This window comes from Ostrea edulis, chromosome 1 (assembly GCF_947568905.1).
Source record: "Ostrea edulis chromosome 1, xbOstEdul1.1, whole genome shotgun sequence".
NCBI classification, from domain to species: domain Eukaryota; kingdom Metazoa; phylum Mollusca; class Bivalvia; order Ostreida; family Ostreidae; genus Ostrea; species Ostrea edulis.
In genome coordinates, this window is record NC_079164.1 from 55,208,895 (window position 1) to 55,231,394 (window position 22,500).

Below are 22,500 nucleotides of genomic sequence, written 5' to 3' on the forward strand. Positions count from 1 at the left end.
AAAAAAATCATATTCCCCGAGGGCAATATGATTTTTTTTGGGGTGAATGTAAAACTTATACGGTACCAATTTTGATGCACCAGATGCGCATTTCGACAAATAATGTCTCTTCAGTGATGCTCAACCGAAATGTTTGAAATCCGAAATAACTATGAAGTTTTAGAGCTATTTAAGGGGAAAACAGTGTGCCAAAAAAGTGGAGTCAAATTTGTCTAAGGATAAGAGCTATGCGTGAGGGAGATAATCCTTAATTTTGAAATGAATTTCTAAATTTTATAACAGCAATTAAATATACATCCCTATTTTCAAGCTAGTAACGAAGTACTTAGCTACTGGGCTGTAGAGACCCTCGGGGACTTCATAGTCCACCAGCGAGGCCTCGACCCACGGGTCATAATGTAAAACGTATACGGTAATAAATCTTCATATTTCCCTCACTATCATGCAAATGTTTAATACCGCATAAGCAGAAATTTTGGCGAGGATTTCAATTGGTATTATTACCGAAGGTGTTTAGATCACTAAAATTGAATATCACTAACAATTTATTGTCGTTAAAATTTGCTCTCACCAAATATTTTTTATTGCAAAATCGCTACATTTGTGTCAGGCTAAAATTTCCACTTATACAATATTATGTAACATTAAAACAATACGACTAATTTGGACCAGTCCTCGAGTCAAAACCCTCGAATTGTGAAATTCCCAATTTTGGCACATCTGTCACAATTAATGTATATATTTCCCGATTATAGTTCCATAGATGTTAGGATCTTTATCCTTTTCAATAGTTAAATATCTCAATGTGTTTCCATAGAATGCGAATAGTTTACCAGGTATTCTTGTACATTTAAATCCTGTGCAATTAGTTTGGGTGTAGCAATATGTCGAGTGTGGACGTGTTTATCCGCATTGATGTTCATGTATTTCATCTAGTAATATTCATCAAGTTTTAATACCTTGTGACCAGAGTCCACAACTTCTGAGGTAAGTTTACTCATTACTTCAATATTTTTATTCCACATTTATTCCTAAAATGGCCAACGTACAAAGTTCTTTACAATTTATATTAGAATTTACTGTGATAGTTCTTTTGAGTATACAATACATTCATGTGCTATTTTATTTCAAGTCTATATGCAGTAAAATGCAGTGTGTAATGTGTATATGCAGTAAAATGCCATGTGTAATGTGTATATGCAGTGTGTAATGTGTATATGCAGTGTGTAATGTGTATATGCAGTAAAATGCCGTGTGTAATGTGTATATGCAGTAAAATGCAGTGTGTAATGTGTATATGCAGTAAAATGCTATAAAGTATAGTATAGTGAAGTATGCAGTAAAATGCAATGTGTAAAATGTGCATGCAGCAAAATGTAATCTGTGTAAAGTGAAGCAAAGTAAGTCTTGTATGTGTATTGTAACAGTATATCTGTATCTATATTGTTTTTACAAATTTTATCGTTACAGATCCCTTCTTAATTTGATTCCTTTTTGAAGTACAGAAAAGGATGATGAACATTTGTGTATAACTCAGATGTATTAAAACAGTATAAACCATAAAACTTGTCTTGCTAGTTTAATGCCTGGCGACCATCCTTCGATATTTGGTGTCAGAAGTGGAATTCAGAGGCCTATTGTAGGGATATCAAGGCCCATTGTAGGGAGCCAGAGGCCCATTATAGGAATCTAGGAGCCCAGTGTGGGAAGTCAGAAGTCAAGTTCACTGTAAGGATTTGATAACCATGTGTAGGGATCCAGAAACTCTTGTTATTGATCTAGTTATTCATTATCCGTGTGATGATGCTCATTTATTACATCTGAAGTTCACCAACTTCATACAGAGAGCAATTTGACAACTTCAACTACGTACTGGGTCCAATGAAATGGAATGTCGTGAACTGTATGCAATTTCCCCATGTGAATTAACCGGAGGACACCACCTATGAGACAACGGAACTAAACAATGTGCAATATGGACAATTTCAACATAATTAAAACTGAGTTTTGTTCAAATCTAAAGTTGCATGTCGTATAAGTTTGTAAATTAAATTTTGAAACTTAAGAGAAAAGAAATTCTGCTTCAAACCAGATACTACATACACTGCTGAATTTTTGTGCTTTTCGAATTTTGTTTTTGTTTGTTTCTTTTGATGTTTTCTTTTACGTATTTTGTTGATTAGTTCACTATTGTACTTGTAATTGTAGGCCAAGCCCATTGGTCATTTGGGATCCTGAAGTCAAAATTATTGATCCGATTACCCAGAGTGTGGAGACTGGTCACAATAAGGTTACAGTGAGTATAAGTCAATTCTGAGTATCGATGTAAACAATTGTGTCACCCAAATTCGCATAGGCAGGTTATGTTAGTAATGTACTAGATAAATGTGAATTATCTGTTGATATCATTGTACAACTTAGTAAAGTGACAATGTCTCAAGAGAGTTTGAATGACTTGATAGTTGCTGGTAAAGAACTATTTTATGTAGGAGAAGATTTACAAAAGTATGTTAGTGAACAGCAGAAACTTAAGTGGGAAGAGAGAGCAGCGGCAAGGCAGATTGAGAAAGAAGAACGCGACTTTAAGTTGGAAATGGAACGTATGGTTCCTACTCTCTGACGCTGTATGGAATTCCCACTCTGTGATGGTGTAAGGAATTCCTACTCTATGATGGTGTAAGGAATTCCCACTCTATGGCAATGTAAGGAATTCCCACTCTATGATGGTGTAAGGAATTCCTACTCTGTAATGGTGTAAGGAATTCCTACTCTATGACGGTGTAAGGAATTCCTACTCTGTGATGGTGTAAGGAATTCCTACTCGATGTTGGGGCAGGGAATTCCTACTCTGTGATGACATAAGGAATTCCTACTCTGTGATGACAAGGAATTCCTACTCTATGATGGTGAAAGGAATTCCTACTCTGTGATGGTGTAAGGAATTCCTACTCTATGTTGGGGCAGGGAATTCCTACTCTGTGATGGTGAAAGGCAGCGTAAGGAATTCCTACTCTATGACGGTGTAAGGAATTCCTACTCTGTGATGGTGTAAGGAATTCCTACTCTATGTTGGGGCAGGGAATTCCTACTCTGTGATGACATAAGGAATTCCTACTCTGTGATGGTGTAAGGAATTCCCACTCTATGATGGTGTAAGGAATTCCTACTCAATGTTGGGGCAGGGAATTCCTACTCTGTGATGATATAAGGAATTCCTACTCTGTGATGGTGTAAGGAATTCCTACTCTATGATGGTGAAAGGAATTCCTACTCTGTGATGGTGTTAGGAATTCCTACTCTATGTTGGGGCAGGGAATTCCTACTCTATGATGACATAAGGAATTCCTACTCTATGATGGTGTAAGAAATTCCTACTCTGTGATGGTATAAGGAATTCCTACTCCATAATGTCCAAAAAATATATTCATGTGAAAATCCAAAATTTTTACCTATCATGTGAATCACATGAATATATTTTTTGTGTTGCTACCTTAATCACCATCTTACCTTTAATTTAATCTTAATTATTTCAGTGATGGCAATTTTTCAGTTTTTTATGCTATATTTGTCCTATGTTTGACTACATATATTCGTAATACAATGTTGTTTCACACTCATGATGGCATTAGAATGCTTATGTTTGGAAATACTGGTATGCTAAATTTTGAATACACCCAATATAGGTACATGTGCATTCACAGTACATGCAGTTCTTTAGTTGAACTCAAAGTTGTACATTTTTTGCAAAAATAAACACAAACATGCAGACAGACAAAAAACTAGACACATAAAAAAAATCTTCAATCTGGAATCACTCTGATACTGGTGTTCAAGTCCAATTCTACAGCTTACCATGCCACGTCTTGTCTGTAATTTCTGTGCAGTACTTCCTGACTGGTAAAACATTCTTCAACAGTATACTGCTGTAGTCCAGACCATATGCAGACATCATAAATGCATCTTTTAATACTTCTAGAATCTGCTTTATCAACTGAGATGCTTTCAGATTTGGTCCTCCTGTCAATGTATTAAAATACTTATTATACTAAACTTATCATGTTACAAATGATACAAAAACACCAGTAAACAAGAGGTACTGTGAGCAATGCTCACTAAGAATACCCCCCGCTTACCCCAATCTCCCAAAGGGTGTTGGTAATAGGTAAAACTTCAGTATTATGATCCAAAAGGTATCTAGGAACACAGCATCTCCATGCGATGAAAAAAGCCATTAAAGAATTTAAATGGAAACCATATTGCTACTTTGATGTCCAGTACGCGTGACCTTTGACCCCAAAATCGATAGGGAACATCTTCATCCCATGGGTAGTCCATATGTATGATATGGTGACTGTAGGTGGAAAGGATAACGCTTTAGAGCCCGGAAACCATACTGCTACTTCGATGTCCAGTGCACTTGACCTTTGACCTTTTGACCCCAAAATCGATAGGGAACATCTTCATCCCATGGGTAGTCCATATGTATGATATGGTGACGGTAGGTGGAAAGGATAACGCTTTAGAGCCTGGAAACCATATTGCTACTTCGATGTCCAGTGCGCTTGACCTTTGACCTTTTGACCCCAAAATCGATAGGGAACATCTTTATCCCATGGGTAGTCCATATGTATGATATGGTGACGGTAGGTGGAAAGGATAACGCTTTAGAGCCCGGAAACCATATTGCTACTTCGATGTCCAGTGCACTTGACCTTTGACCTTTTGACCCCAAAATCGATTGGGAACATCTTCATCCCATGGGTAGTCCATATACATGATATGGTGACGGTAGGTGGAAAGGATAATGATTTAGAGCCCGGAAACCATTGCGTCTACAGACGGATGGACGGACGGACGGACAGACAACCCGATTCCAGTATACCCCCCCTACAACTTGTTGCGGGGGGTATAATAACAAATCAAGAACAAGAGGTCCATAGGCCACTTGAGTCATCTTGGCCCTGCTGTTGTTCAGCTGGTGTGATTCTTAAAACATCTTTTTTTTTCAATCTTTATTTCAATGAAATTTTTTTACCCAATATTGTAGACCCAAAAGACATAACCAAACTGGAAGTCAAACAACATGGGGATGCGTCAACACCAATATGATTAACATGACCTTGCTGTTTTGGAGAAGGTTAATGTCACAAGATCATAGTTCTTGGTATGAAATGAAAGGTCTTACGATAAGAAATCTGTATACAAAATATGAAAGTTCTACTTTAAATATTTCAGGGGATATTGAATAGCTAACCTATTCTAAACAAGAGGCCCACAGGCCTTATTGGTCACCTGAATACTAGTGAAAAAGTATCACTACTTCCATGGGCTATGAAATCTAGAAAAAATTTCCTGTTCTGAATATCTATGCTAAATTCTAATGTTCAGCAACAGTAAAACACAAGATGTGTTCTTAAAACTTCACTGCCCTCAAAAGTGCATACACTGATGAAAGGCTTTAAATAATAGGTGTATTAACATTAAAATATCAAAATATATGACTAATTTGGACTCATCCTAAAGTCATAACCCTGGGTTGTGAAATTCACCATTTTTTGTACATCCTTTTCTGCTATTCCTAAGTCTGCATTTAGATTTTATACAGTATCAGCAAACTTACACATACATACTATATACTAAGTTTGGCCCCACCCTGAGGTAAGAACCCTTACTCTGGAGAAAATCAAATTTACAATTTTGGTAAAAGACTACCTGCTCTATCAATTTAGCACTATATACCAAATTTGGCCACGCCCTGGGGTCAGAGCCCCTACCCTGGGGATCATGAAATTTACAATCTATGTCCACCTTGTTCCAAATATGCTTCATACCAAATATGAAAAGAATTAGAATGATAGTTATCAAGAAGAAGTTAAAAATGTCTATTGTTCACACATTTAATAACCGACCATTTTGTCCCCACCCTGATATTAAAACCCCTACCCCTGGGATCATCAAATTTACAATTTTGGTAAAGGACTACCTGCTCTTTCTAAATATCTATTTAGTGTCAATAGAGTATCAACAGCACTAAAGAAGATGTTATTTAAATGTTTTACACATAAGCATTATATACCAAGTTTGGCCCGGCCCTGGGGTCAGAACCCCTACCCCGGGGATCATGAAATTTACAATTTTGGTAGAGGCCTTCTTGCTCTTTAAAAGTTTTAGACCGGATGACAGAATTACAGAATGACAGACAGGACAAAAACAATATGCCCCCAGATCTTCGATCTCGGGGGTATAAAAACTAACTTGTTTTAATTCTTACTAATATTCGAAATTGGAGAACACTTTCTTTGGATTTTTTTATATTTTGAAAACAACAAGCATTCTGAGAGTATTCAATAGCAATACATCGTCCCCTACCGGAGGCGAAAATTATTGGACAATATTCGAAGTTCATTATGAGACCAAGGTTATGGTAAAAGGGAAGATTGGAAAACCAGGATAGGAATGGTAAAGAAATTAACTACTATTCAGGTACAAAAACTAGACCAGGAAAACTTGAAAATCGATCTGTAACTTGTTATGGCAAAGCAATCATTATGATGTACTGAATATCAAATGAATATCTGTCAGCACAACAACAAAAAGTTAGGAAAACTGATAATTCATGCTATTTTTTGTAAGTCCAAGGGCCATAACTTAGTGAAAAATAGGACACCCCTAAACCGGTACATGATACGCCCGCATACATTATTGACCCAGGAATTTGAACAAGTAAGAAAGGATTATCCACAAAAGGATTTCGTCGGAGTTGCAATAACAATGTATGGGACAGCATTCCCCTTGTAATATGCACATCTATACATTGTGATCTTTCTTTATAATAAGTTTCATTGAAATCCCCCTATGGGCTTAAGAGGAGTTGCGAAGACAAAGTACTTCCATAAAATAAATCTAAGTCCAAGGGCCCCAACACCTTTAAAAATAGTGCTGCAGCATTCCTCTTGTAATATGCACATCTCCACATTGTGATCTTTTTTTGTACCAAGCTTCATCAAAATCCCCCAAAGGGTTTAGGAGGAGTTGCGAGGACAAAGTTAAAGGGACAGACGGATGGACAAAAATACAGCAGTATAGCATAATTCACTAACATTTTTATGCGGGCATCTAAAAACAATAACAAATTTCTACATTCAACCTGGACTTGGATATTTCCCTGTGAGACTAGGCAAACATTGACCCCTAAAGTCCCGTACTTGAGGATGTAAAAAAATTTCAAACCATGCACAACCAAACGCCCTGAAGTCTCTTGTGTCCTCCATCCTCCTGTAGACAACATTTCTCAATATCGATCTAGCAGACCACCTCTATTTGTAAAATAGATTGTATTAAAATCAAAACATGAAAAAATATGATTAATTTGGACTAGGAGTGAAACGATGCATCGTGATGCGGCCGAATCGCGATGTAGTGGTCTCGATTCGATGTTCGATTTATTCGGGGTCTATTTCGGTTCGATACGGTTCTAGAATCATAGCACACATTGCTCTTGATAACATGGTTTCTGATTAGCCAATGTAATTGAAAATTGCCAAATCAACATACGAGTAAACTTTGCTGTATCAAAATGGACGCAGTCGAGTTGAAAAATGCTACCCCAACGTATAAATCCTAGGTATGGCGACATTTCGGCTTTAGGACAAGTTATAAAAGTGTTGCATTATGTTAAACATTTTTACATTATGCAGAATTTATTTGCAGAGCAATAGATACCACGAAACATAAAAAATCTTAGCATTATAAAGAATTTGGTACATGCTATTGTATCGAATCGAAAATCATCGAATCGAGACTAAAGTATCGAAAATCGAATCGAATCGAGAAGGTACTGTATCGTTTCACCCCTAATTTGGACCCATCTTAAAGTAAAAACCCTGGGTTGTGAAATTCACCATTTTTTAGTACATCCTTTTCTGCTATTCCAAATTATGCATTTAGATTTTATACAGTATCAGCAAACTTACACATAAATACTACATACTACGTTTGGCCCCAACCTGGCATCAGAACCCCTACTCTGGGGATCATAAAATTTGCAATTTTGGTAAACAAATACTGCTCTTTCTAAATATCCATTTAGTTTCAATTTAGTATCAATAACACTATAGAAGATGTTATTTAAGTGTTTTACACATAGACACTATATAGTAAGTTTGACCCCACTCTGGGGTTTGAACCCCTACCCCTGGGATCATGAAATTTACAATTTTGGTAGAAGCCTTCCTGTTCTACATAACTATGCATTTAGTTTTTTCTTAAACATGTGCGGTTCTAGAGAAGAAGATTTCAGAAAATTGGTCAATTTTGGGCAGTTTTTGCCCCCCTCACAAAGGCCCCAGGGGTGCAGGAATCCTGAAATTTACAATTTATGTCCCCCTTGTTCCAAAAATTCTTCATACCAAATTTGAAAAGAATTGGAATGATAGTTATCAAGAAGAAATTAAAAATGTCTATTGTTGACACATCTAATAACTGACTATTTTGGCCCCACCCTGATACCAAAACCCCTACCCCTGGGATCATCAAATTTACAATTTTGGTAAAGGACTACTTGTTCTTTCTAAATATATATTTATTTACTTTCAATTTAGTATCAATAGCACTAAAAAAGATGTTATTTAAGTGTTTTACACATAAACAATATATAACAAGTTTGGCCCCACCCTGGAGATCATGAAATTTACAATTTTGGTAGAGGCCTTCCTGCTATACATCACTATGCATTTAGTTTTTCTTGCACGTGTGCATTTCATGAGAAGAAGATTATTGAAAATTGGTCAATTTTGGGCAGTTTTTGCCCCATCTCTAGGGCCCCAGGGGGTGCTGGAGTCCTGAAATTTACAATTTATGTCCCCCTTGTCCCCCTGATGCTTCATACCAAATTTGAAAAGAATTGGAATGGTAATTATTAAGAAGAAGTTAAAAATGTTCAATTGTTAACGTACGACAGACAACGCACGACGGATGACAGCCAATTGCAATAGGTCACCTGAGTTTACTCAGGTGACCTAAAAATTCACACAAAATTGAGTTCTTATTACTATTTTCTGCTTGTTTGACAACAAATTTGAAGACTCCTCCAATCTCTTGTTTCCTTTTCTCCTTGCTGGCTCTGGCTGTTGATGTCTGAGGTTCCTTCCCTTTTTGAAATAACTGTGTCTCCAGGTAAATGTAACTATGAACCTCCTAAAATTCAATGTCATTTGCAATGTTAGTGTGCAATCAAAGAGATTACAACTATAAAAAGAGGTCCACAGGCATTATTTGTCACCCGAGTACTAGTTAAAAGTATCACTAGTCCCAAGGGCTATGAAATAAAACAAGAAGCCCATGGGCCACATTGCTCACCTGAGTCACCTTGGTCCATATCAGAAGACTTTCTATATATATTTGCATGTAAAACCTTAGTCCTTATTATGGCCCCAACTTACCCCTGGAGGCCATAGTTTTTGCAAACTTGAATCTACACTATGTCAGAAAGCTTTAATGTAAATGTGAACTTCTTGGCCCAATGTTTCTTGAGAAGAAGATATTTAAAGATTTTTCCTATATATTTGTATGTAAAACTTTGATCCCCTATTGTGGCCCCATCCTACCCTCAGGGGCCATGATTTGAACAAACTTGAATCTGCACTATGTCAGAAAGCTTTCATGTAAATATCAGCTTTTCTGGTTCAGTGGTTCTTGAGAAGAAGATTTTTAAAGATTTTTCCTATATATTTGTATGTAAAACTTTGATCCCCTATTGTGGCCCCATCCTACCACAGGGGGCCATGATTTGAACAAACTTAACTCTGCTCTATGTTAGGAAGCTTTTCATGTAAATCTCAGCTTTTCTGGCTCAGTGGTTATTGAGAAGAAGATTTTTAAAGATTTCCTCTATATATTTGTATGTAAAACTTTCAACCCCTATTGTGGTCCCATCCTACCCCCGGGGGCCATCATTTTAACAAACTTGAATGTGCACTATATCAGGAAGCTTTCATGTAAATATCACCTTTTCTGGCTCAGTGGTTCTTGAGAAGATTTTTAAAGAATGTCCCTATATATTTGTATGTAAAACTTTGATCCCCTATTGTGGCCCCATCCAACCCCCGGGGGGCCATGATTTTAACAATTTAGAATCTGCATTATGTCAGAAAGCTTTCATGTAAATATCAGCCTTTCTGGCTCAGTGGTTCTTGAAAAGAAGCTTTTTTAAAAAAAAAATCCTATATATTTGTATATAAAACTTTGATCCCCCCTTGGGGCCCCATCCGACCCCCGGGGGCCAGGATTTTAACAATTTAGAATCTGCACTATATCAGGAAGCTTTCATGTAAATCTCAGCTTTTCTGGCTCAGTGGTTCTTGAGAAGAAGATTTTTAAAGATTTTTCCTATATATTTGTATGTAAAACTTTGATCCCCTATTGTGGTCCCATCCGACCCCCGGGGGCCAGGATTTTAACCAATTAGAATCTGCACTATATCAGGAAGCTTTCCTATAAATCTCAGCTTTTCTGGCTCAGTGGTTCTTGGAAAGAAGATTTTTAAAGATTTTTCCTATATACAGTGGAGCCTCGTTAATCCGGACACTTTGGTTCCCAGTAAAATCGTCAGGATAAATGAAGCGTCCGGATAATTGAATCGCATATTTTCTAGCTTTGCATAAGTAGCCAATATGTGCCTACTTTATTGATGCATAGTGAATTAAACACATTCTATCATTGGATTTAACCATTTGCATTAGTAAATAAATTATGATAATGTTAACATTTACATGTATTTCAAAGCACTAAAATTTAATGTACGTGTTCAGTGTATTTGCCTGTGATTACATTGTACATACATATGATCCCTAAAAAAAATATACAAAACTGTACCGTATGCACTAAAACAAATAATGAAGCACTTTATGTAACTATAAGTAATTAAATCATTAGTAACTAACATAATCATTTCCATTTCAAACATTTCATCACACTTTTACTACTTAAAGAGGCCGGTAATTTCCATCTGTCACGGTTCACGGGTTCGGCGGTCTGTTAAAACAATCTTCATCGTCCAAAGTTGATATAAGAATTTCGTGATTATCATGTCAGTTGACAACATTCTTTAACCAAAATTCAATCTGCCAGACTTTATATTTCTTATTCTGTAATTATCCAAGACAATATCAGGAGAACAAAAGCATTTAAGCTCGTAATATCAAGACCTACTACTGCTTTGATCTAGTCACGCGCACCTATTATTTTCATGATGCGATAATAACGGAACAAAACTCGGGTGAAATTAACATTACAGGTACATACAGAATCTAATTGTCAATTTCCTTAAAATGGTAATTTTCTCACTTCTACGCAGAGTTTAAAATTTCGAAAGCAATAAAGCTCTACAACATCGTAACAAGAATCAATCATACACAGGTACATTCTACATGCGCGACATTCTAAACGTTAAAACATCATACTATATATACATGTGCATGAACATACATGTATATTTCACGCTAATCAACAGAATAAAATCCAGAATCTAGAAGTATAATCTACACTCTTTAGATTTGAATAAGTCGATATTAATTTACGAATCAGTACAACTGATACGTGTAGCAATTAAAAAAATTATCATTACGGCATGATGTTTAATTTATTAATACTATTAGGGTATTGATCAAGACTATAAAATAATATGCTACAGATTTATTTACAAAATTCAACACTACACGCAATAAAGATCTTATGTGCGAAAATTGGCAATACAATGTCTTGATCGGCACGTGCTATTTAACGGACTTATCATCACACACCACCTAATTGGAGGGAGGTGTTGACAGGGTACAGGTAATCGCTTCAATTAGACAGTTTGGCTTGTTTTCTTTATAATTTACGCCTTGCTAAAATTGTCCGACACAGACCTTCCCTAAACAAAATTACCGTCCGGATTAACGGTACAATTTTCAATGCATTATAACGTTTTGTAGTAAAAAGTGACCGTCCGGATCCGGAACGCGAATTTCCAGATTAATGATGCAAAATAATGTATAAAAATTCCGTTCCCTAGAAAAATCGTCCGGAAGGTGAAGCGTCCGGATTAATGGCGTCCGGATTACCGAGGCTCCACTGCATTTGTATGTAAAATTTTGATCCCCTATTGTGGCCCCATCCGACCCCCGGGGGCCATGATTTTAACAATTTAGAATCTGCACTACCTAATAAAGCTGATCTATAAATCTCAGCTTTTCTGGCCCAGTGGTTCTTGAGAAGAAGATTTTTTAATGACCCTACCCTATTTTTACCTTTTCTTGATTATCTCCCCTTGGAAGGTGGCCTGGCCCTTTATTTTAACAATTTAGAATTCCCTTTACCTAAGGATGCTTTGTGCCAACTTTGGTTGAAATTGGCCCAGTGGTTTTTGAGAAGAAGTCAAAAATGTTAGAAGTTTACAGACGGACAGACAGACGGACGACGGACAAAATGTGATCAGAAAAGCTCACTTGAACCTTTGGTTCAGGTGAGCTAAAAAATTCCTGTTCTGAATATTTAAGCTAATTCCTGTTCTGAATATTTAAGCTAAATTCAAATATTCAGCAATAGTATAAAAACTAGGAAGAATTGTTTTAGCACACTAAAACTGATGTCTCCTCTTCCATATTTTTTTTTTAAAAAAACATTTTTATGGATCATCTTTAAGTGAAAGATTAAGACTTACGGTACATAAAGCCTATACATGTATGTATATGAGCTTCAAACAAGGAATAGTGCTGTGAACATATGATAGTAAATAAAACTTGCCAACATACCAAATATCAAAGGCCTATGTCAAAAGACAAAAAAAAAGTTATGGTTCGGACAAATAAATGCTCCAAAAATTTTATCATTTGATCTTAACATAAAAGGTAAAGGTCAAAGGTCATCAAAAAATGGTACATGACTCCCAAAAATTCTATTATTTAACCTTTAGATTGATTGATTGAATATTGTTTAACGTTCCTCTCGAGAATATTTCACTCACATGGAGACATCACCACTGCCGATGAAGGGCTGCAAAATTTAGACCTATGCCTGGCGCTTATGGTCATTGAGCAGGGAGGGATCTTTATCGTGCCACACCTGCTGTGACACAGGACCTCCGTTTTCGCAGCCTCATCCGAAGGACCGCCCCATTTAGTTGCCTCCTACAACAAGCAAGGGGGTACTGAGGACCTATTCTAACCCGGATCCCCACGGGGTTTGTTTTAACCTTTAGATGGTTCAAAAAAAAATTCCTTTTTTCCTTTCCATGGTTAATTTTGCACACTGCATACTGTCTTATTATAGTATACCCACATACCAAATATCAAAGGTCTATGTCAAAAGACACAAAAAAGTTATGGTCTGGACAAAAATGCCCAAATATACTATTGACCTTACATAAAAGATTAAGGTCAAAGGTCATCAAAAAATGGTACTTGACACACTGTCTTATCATGGTATACCAACATACCAAATTCCTATATGTCAAAAGACAATAAAGTTATGGCCTGGACAAACTTTGAATGAGAAGTGGAAGAAGAAGCGGAAGAAAAAGAATTCACACTAAAACAATATGTCCCCCTTCTGGGAAGGGGAGACATAACAAGATGAGTACTTAAAACTTCAATGCCCTCAAAAGTGTATATACAGGCTTTACATAATACAGGTAAACTTCATCTTGTTAGGCCTGAAGAAAAACTTCGACATATCCCAGGGTTCGAGAAATTGAAGTTAACGAAATTGACACCAATATTGTGTAATGTTTTATGTCGTTCCATTTGACAGGTAAATAAAGACTTTAAAAGCGGTAAAAGTTTTAGTTTGAAATAAGGGATTATTTAAAAATATGTTTGCATGTATATGGAGTATCAATTACTTTATTTGATACTGCAAAGCTTACATTTTACAAATTTTCACTGTTTTTCATAGCGATAATCACCGTTATCACATTCAGTTCAGTATTTCTGATACTCAGATTTGTGTTACGCTTTGTAAATGACAAACCGATCACTGTAATAATTATGAAGACGGAGACGGGAAATATCGTTCTATAATAATTTATTGAAATTGTTAATAAATGTAAACAAAAGCACTAAAGTTATAATGATGAATTTGTTGCGATTGTTTCCTTTTTACATCACTGCCAGATAATTATATTTTCCCGCGTTTCGTTAGTAATAGCAGGAAAATGTTGTATTTACAGTACAGTATATTGTACAGGTAGAATGGAATGATCCATTATTAGCCAATAGAATGTGAGTTAGAAAAACAGGTTTTCGAGCTGTAATTCAGGTTTTCACTTCTAGCCGCCGCTCGTCACGAGATAGACGAAACTTAATGTACAATTAAATCTTATGTTTTCATTCATGCCATACAAAGGTAAAAAATTTACAATTAAGTTGTGAGGTCCGTTCACAACCCCCTGCATCCAGCGGCACTTGGCAATGGACACAGGTTTTCTAGAGTTTTTTGTGATTTTCATCATTTTATTTCTCGTTTTTTCCTGGCCGGCCTTGATGCTATATAGAGGGAATTATGAGGTAAATTTAAAAGTGATTGTTATTTATGTATTGTTCATATTCTGTATATGGAGTTGGAAGGTTAAACAGTTCAGAGGATATTGCCTATTAGTAAGTTAACTTTTCTTAAAAGTCAGTCAAAGTTACGTCAAAATCTTTGGTGATAAATAGTAATGATAAATAATTCATATAAGGTATTAGATAGTTTTATATCAAAAAGCTAGACCCCCACCACCCCCCCTTCCCCATTTCTTAAAACCGGTGACGAAGTGTTTAGTTTTAAGAGCAAGGGTGTATGTTTTCATACCCCTATAATTGAATATTCAAGGGCATGTTGGTGTTTGTCCGCTAAAACTTTAACTTTAGCCATAACTTTTGAATGGATGGTGATAAGGCTTTTAGATTTCACATGTGTGACAAGACCTTTCTTTTGGTGAGAAAATTTTTCACCTTGTGACCATTACTTTGGGGTGTGACCTTCTTTTCAAAAACTTGACCTTGAAGTTTGGTAATACAGGAGCAACATGTAGTTTCACTAACACATCTTGTTAAAAGAATAATAATAAAGTTTAAAATAAAGTTAAAAGTTTAAACATGCCAAATGACATTGTAATCAAATTGATGAAGTAGTTAATAAAAACCTACAAACTGGAAATTCTTCTTTATGAAATTGATGAAGAGATAACAAAACCCACTAGACTGAAAATCGTGACCTTCAAGTTGTAAAAGTCTGCATTACATTTTCATTCACAATCTTTCATTGAAAATTGTGACAATTGATGCTAAACAATAAAATATGTGACTTAATTCACCATAATGCATTTATAAACTTTCAGATCATGATTTAATGATTTTTTATGAATTGGTATGGGGAGGAGCTTTCATGCGTAATTGCTCTTTCTTCCTCTGAATTTTTTTGGGGGGGGGGAATTCCACTCAATGATTCTGTCCGTAAGCTGGGATGGGGACATAAATTCCTAAATTACCTTGTTTTCATTCATGAATGAATTTGTTGGTGGAGTAAGTAAATATACAGGTAGAGCAAATGAATTTCACCTGGTCACTTGCCCAAGGACAAGTGCTCAAAAAATCAAATTTTCAGCCCCTGAAACTCATTTAATTTTTTAACATCTCTGTTTACATTTGACAAAGTATGTAGATTACATATTAATCAGTGATGAATAATTGATACCAACCCTAAGGATATCATCCCATGTGAGAGTATTTCTGTCTCTAGTTCTGATTTGTGAATTGTAATCCAGGCTGTTAATGACTGTCGTTTTATTAAGCAAGTTCTTTAGCTTCTCCAAACTCTTCTGAAAAAAATACAAGTGTATATTATATAAATAGTGCATGTAGTTGAGGGTAACATTGAAAATTTTCACCACAGTGGAACCTCGTTTCTACATTCCCCATTTATTATGTTAGACCGCATATTATGTTGGAATTTTAAAACACAAAAGCATTTCTTAACAAACCTACATAAAATAGACCTGGTTATTACGTTGTTTCAAAATGCTGCAACTTAATTGGTATTACAGTGAAAAATTCTGAAAAATACATAATAAACCCTTAATTATCCAATAGTGATTTTCCAAATGATCAGCCATTCACATCCAGATTGCCCCAAGTAGTAGGTGTGTAAATTTCCTGGTCTGTTAGGGGATTAGAGATGCTTGACGAATTTTTTTTCTTATTAGAAGTTGACATTGTCTATTCTATAAAATTTACAAATAAATGTAAATAGAGAGGGTCAACCTGTGTTGTTATTAAACAAGAGGCCCAAGGGCCTAGAATCGCTCTTCTGATAAATTGTACAACCCCACCATTTCTATTCTTAGCCTCTTAGAATTCTAAATCTTTAGTTAAATCCTAAGAATTCAAAAAAAAGTAGGTCAATGTGACCTACTTTATGGTTTACACATTTTGAGAACCCAAGAAATATCAACTGACAAAGTTTGATGATTTTAAGCCAATTAGTATCTGAATATTGAAATATAGCTGTCAAATTCCAATCGTAGGTCATGGTGACCTACTTTTTGGTCAACGAACTCCGAACATGCAAGACCCATCAACTGACAAAGTTTGATGACTGTAGGTCAAATAGTATCTGAAATATATAAGTATAGCCGTCAAATTCCAAAAGTAGGTCAAGGTGACCTACTTTTTCATCAACACCCTTCAAACATGCAAGACCCAACAACTGACAAAGTTTGATGACTGTAGGTCAAATAGTATCTGAATTATATAAATATAGCTGTCCAATTCCAAAATTAGGTCAAGTTGACCTACTTTTTGGTCGAAACCCTTCGAACATGCAAGACCCAACAACTGACAAAGTTTGATGACTGTAGGTCAAATAGTATCTGAAATATATAAATATAACTGTCAAATGCCAAAAGTAGGTCACAGTGACCTACTTTTTGGTCGATAAACTCCGAAGACTCAAGATGCATCAACTGACAAAGTTTGATGATTGTAGGTCAAATAGTGTCTGAAATATAGTAATTTAACTGTCAAATACCAAAAGTAGGTCACGGTGACCTACTTTTTGGTTGATACAAACCGAAGACTGAAGACGCATCAACTGACAAAGTTTGATGATCCTAAATTTTACAGTGCCCAAAATATGCATCTAAAATTGAAAATGTGAAATTTGAATATTCAAAAAATAGGTCACTGTGACCTACTTTTTTATAAATATGTTTCAAGGCCTCAAGATGCATCAACTTACAAGATTTGATGATTCTAAACCTCTCGGTATTTGCAATAACAACTTAAAATATATCTATAAATGATAAGCCATAAAATTCAGAAAGTAGGTCACGGTGACCTATTTTTCAGTTGACGCATTTCAAGGTCCCATGATCCACCAACTGACAAGTTTTGATGATCATAGGCTTCAAAGTGTCCAAGATATGCATCAAAATTAATTTTAATATAAATACCTGCAAAATTCAAAAAGTAGGTCACCGTGACCTACTTTTGAGACAACTTGACAAAAGGTCCTAAGATGCATCAACTGTCAAAATTTGATGATCCTAGTCCTTATAATGACTAAAATATCAAAGATTTAAGGAAATATAAATTTAGGTCAACTTTGAAGTGACCTCGAGACCACGCCCTTTGCCCCAGGGTAATGCCTTGAACAATTTTTAATCTACAACATATCCTCATCTTTATGTGTAAGTTTGGTGCCCAGTGGTTCTTGAGAAGAAGATTTTTTAGCAACCACTACTTTTGTTTGTATTTTCCTGATTATCTCCCCTTGTTAAAGGGTCACATCCCTCTATTTAGTATGTATGAAAGCCCTTGGGCCAATGATACCCTGTAACAAATTTGAATAAAATTGGCCAAGGGGTTCTTGAGTTATAGCCCTTTTTCTAAAAAGTTTACGCACACCGCACAAATGGCCATAGCATTAGCTCTTTGAGCCTTCGGCTCAGAAGAGCTAAAAATAAATAATAGACACAAATTCAATTTGGTAATTAGTTCATAGTTTAATTATATTCTTTTTCAATTTCATGCACAAGCTTTTTAATTAGAATTTCGGTTTTTTTTTCATTTTGTTCCAGCTCGGTTTCACTGTCTGACAGGAATGGACGGTTAAAACCGATTGCTTTTCATATATGTTTAATAAGTGGCGGGGAACCAGTTTTTTACTCAGAATACCTATAAACAAGTCGGTCTATAGCTATTTCGATCGTTATAGACCGACTCGATTTTCTATAGACATTGTCTATCGGTCCATGGTTAATTTTGCACACTGCATAAGTAGAAGCTCTTATTCGCATAAGCAGTGAAGGCCCACTTATTGGGGACTTTAAAGCAAATCCTTGTGTGGAACACTGGGTTTTCTTCCCCAAAAGCGTACTATAAAATATACAGGATGACCCAATGCAATACAACTTTTGCCAGAGTAAATACTTGACTTGTTAGCACCCAGCATGTTTCACAGCACATTTCTATTCAGTTTAAAAATAAAACAAACAAAACGCATACATGGGTGTTGATTTTTTTCTTGAAAGATATTCAAATTAAAAAAAAAAATTGTAGGTCTTATTTACAAAATCTTTTACCATGGCGAGTAGAAATTTGAAAATGGCCACCAGAATTATTTCTAGGTCGCCATTTTGCGACCTGATAGCAGATGTGACTTTGAGCACTGCCTGTAGAGTTCGGTATAGGTAGAGGGCACTGTAGATATACAAACAGACTGGTTCCGGTTACACGTGATTGAATATGCTTTTATAATTGTGTGAATTTTATGCTAGTGTTGAGGCAAGTAATGTATTCTCTGTTTTGATGTTTATTATGCTCCCCAAACAAAGTTTGGGAACATATTGTTTTTACTCTGTTTCTTATTATTATTAGGGTCTTCCGTCTTCAGCGGCCCTTCTATTATTCTATTGTTGATTTTTCACTTTTCTTATTATTATTAGGGTCTTCCGTCTTCAGCGGAAGACCCTTCTATTATTCTATTGTTGATTTTTCACTTTTCTTATTATTATTAAGGTCTTCCGTTCCAGACGGAAGACCTTATAGTGATTCTACTGTTTATTAAGGTCTTCCGTTTCCAACGGAAGACCTTCTAGTGATTCTACTGTTTATTATTATGTCTCCGAACACAAAGTGTCGGAGACATATTGTTTTTGCTCCGTTTCTTATTATGTCTCCGAACACAAAGTGTCGGAGACATATTGATTTTGCTCCGTTTCTTATTATTATGTCTCCGAACACAAAGTGTCGGAGACATATTGTTTTTGCTCCGTTTCTTATCATTCTTATTATTTTCTTCTTATTTTTCCTCTTCTTTAGTGAGAAATTTGTCCGACCGATTTTATGAACATGCTTCGACTGATCCACTTCAAACTTTGTGAGCTGATAGAGGGTCATTAGAAGGGGTGCAATCAACTTTTCAAATTTTCAAAATGGCCGCCGTTTCAAGATGGCGGCCAAAAAACGTCAAAAACTCAAGTATGTCGGATTTCAACCAAATTCAATTTCTAGGATAATTTAGTGACCCCGAGTCCATTTCCACCATCAAAATTTTTTTTTGAGCCGCCATTTTCAAAATGGCCGCCATATACCGAAATATTTCAAACTGTTAAAATCTCTACAATATTTGGGTTCTGGGGTAAATGGAGGGTCCACAATTCACTTCTAGCATCAGTATTTCCTTCCAATCAATTTTCAAATGTTTCAAAATGGCCGCCATTGAAGAAAATGGCGGCCAACAATCAAGTCCGTCGGATTTCAACCAAATTTAGTTCCTAGGGTTTTTTGAGGATCCTGAGTGCATATCTGGCATCAAAAACCATTACTGACATGGGGAGGTGTTCGGAGACATTTGTGTTGGCATCCCAACACAGTTATAGCTCGTTATTATTCTTTTTCTCCGGTACTTTTTTGTCCGGTAGTGTTCTCAGAAACTACAAAAGGGATCGATATGAAACTTTCCAGGATGATAGTATAGCGTTTGTAGATGTGCATAGTGATAGTCATTTTGTCTGCACGTGTATGCACACGCGCGCACTGCAATTTTGGTACAAAAAATGGAAAATCAGAATATTAAAGGGATCGATATGAAACCTAAATAGGATGATAGTATATCATTTGTACATATGAAAAATAATAGTCATTTTGTCAGCACGTGCCATTACAAAATTTGTACACTAACTTTGGAATCAGTCTAACTTTTTTGTTGTTCATTGAAATGGCTTGATATCCATATCATAGGTAAATATTGAGACCCTTAACTGATCTGCATGGTCAAAATTACCTATTTGCAAACGCATGCACGTGCGCTTCATTTTGATTGGATAATACTAAAACGTTTGTAACTATCTTATTTATGAAGCGAATGAGATGATATTCACAGCATACATAGACAATATGTGTATCTATATATTGGTGTAACAAAAAAATGCCAACGCACACGCGCATGCGCGTGCAACATTTTTCAAATGTTCAATTTTTAAAGGACGATAACGTTGTTTTTCATCAAATTCTATTGATATTAGGGGTTTAGATGTGTCTTCGTACTCCTTACAAATTGCTGTGGTTAGAGTTACTGCTCAGCACGTGCATCCACGTGTGCTGAATTCTGATTGGACGATTTTAAAATCGCTATAACTTCCTTATATTTGGTGGAAACCTTATGAAATTCATACTGTGGTTATATGATACAAATGCCTGTTGAACGAGATCAACAAAAATTCGGAATCATACACACGTGCGCGTGTATGTACATGCAACGCTTTCTTTCATTTCTTGGTACTGAAATGACCATATTGAACGTACTACATGTAATTAAAGGCTAAAATAAAATGGTTTTTTGCTGTAGATTCACAAGGACATCATTTTTTAATTGGGGGAGGTTTGGGGAACATATGTAACGGTCCCCGTTACAATTAGAACTAGTTCTTTTAGAAATAAAAATAGAACTTAATACAAACGATGTTTTCTTATTTATAATTTTATGTACGAATGTTGAATACGAATCGGAATGAATTATTCAGAGAAATTTACATGAATATATTCTCATATACCCCCCCCCCCCTAATATTCAGATGTTACTGGGTGTTTAGCACAAGAGGAATTTCATAAATAATATATAGTTTTAAATGAATTATAATTTACCGTACTTGACAGAATTATGATTATCACTTGGGACACGCCAATGACCATTTCATGCTTCGTTCAGTCCAACGGACAAACCGTATATATACATATCAATAGCAACCACCACCCATTTTTTAAAAATTACCCAAAACAATAAAAATCAGATGTAATTACCAATTTTGAGTATGATGATTTCAAATCTGGATTCCTTTTACTCCAATTTCTTATAGAAAATGAGGTATAGTGTCTTAAACACCCCTACCGTCAGGTTGCCAAAAACGGAAAATGTTTCATTTCGCATCAAAAAGTGACCCAACTTTATTTCTTGAAACACCATTACCCAAAACAATAAAAAGCAGGTGTAATTACCAATTTTGAGTATGCTGAATCCAATTCTGAATTCCTTTTACTCCACTTCCTTACAGAAAATGAGGTACAGTGTCTTAAACACCCCTACCGTCAGGTTGTCAAAAATTGAAAATGTTCCATTTCACATTAAAAAGTGACCTGAAAGTTATTTCTTGAAATAAGGCATACAACAGAAAAGGAAAACAATTAATACTGAATTGTTCCATGAACATTCTTAGTTGTTTTGGAAAGAATATATCTCACCTCTGGACTTCACAGATACAGGAAAGGAAGAGGAATACGGAGCGGATCAACAATCTTAAATTTAATCAGATTGGGCCGTAGCCTAATGAACTGATGAACAGGAGCAAAAGTAAACTTAATAGGAAAACTGATTTATTAAACATCAGCAAGTGTTTTCCGAGAACTTCTGGTAGAGCTGTCATGGGGGGGGGTTGACAGGGTTCGAAATTAACTTTTTCAAGCACTAGTCCGTACGGACTAGTCACTGTTGATGTTCACTAGTCCGCAAAGCATTTCACAAGTCCGTTCAGTATATCATAAAATGATCTTCATTTTAATCAAACCAAACACATCACAGTTGCAAACAATTCAATTTCTGACACCTACAGAAGAAAAAGAGACCACCATATTTTATTTCGCATTCAAAATCTTCAGAAGCATACAATATTAACCTCCGAGTTAATCCTTTTATAAACATCCATAAGTGCGTTCGAGATCGATGTTCCTGTTCTTTTGGTGCTCAGATTTTAGAGTCACAGGAGTTCGAAATTTTATCAATAAAGTCGATAAAATTCACTCGATTGACCAAGTCATGAGCTATAGTGTTATGAACTACTGTGTTAGAGTCGCGAATGACGAGAACATGTGCGCACAAACGTGCATGTTCTCAGACCACACTACTTGCAATTCTTACACCTAGAACACGTTCTCGTGATGTGTACTCGGCGTTCGGAATCGGCAGAAATTTGACAATTTGTGCACG

At 35.8% G+C, this 22,500-nt stretch overlaps 1 protein-coding gene across 6 annotated transcripts in view; it reads right to left on the minus strand.

Moving 5' to 3' along the window:
- The window catches only part of LOC125664628 (serine-protein kinase ATM-like), a 408,026-nt gene that overhangs the window by 383,059 nt on the left and 2,467 nt on the right, over window positions 1–22,500 (minus strand). For all 6 annotated transcript variants that reach the window (XR_008800024.1, XM_048897448.2, XM_048897449.2 and 3 more), the window contains exons 3-5: window positions 15,719–15,838; window positions 9,051–9,195; window positions 3,853–4,017 (exon numbers count right to left, since the gene is read on the minus strand). Coding sequence is in view for 5 of the 6 variants with exons in the window: in XM_048897448.2 (XP_048753405.2) it covers window positions 3,853–4,017; window positions 9,051–9,195; window positions 15,719–15,838 (430 nt within the window). In the remaining variant the exon portion in view is untranslated. The remainder of the gene's footprint in view (window positions 1–3,852; window positions 4,018–9,050; window positions 9,196–15,718; window positions 15,839–22,500) is intronic.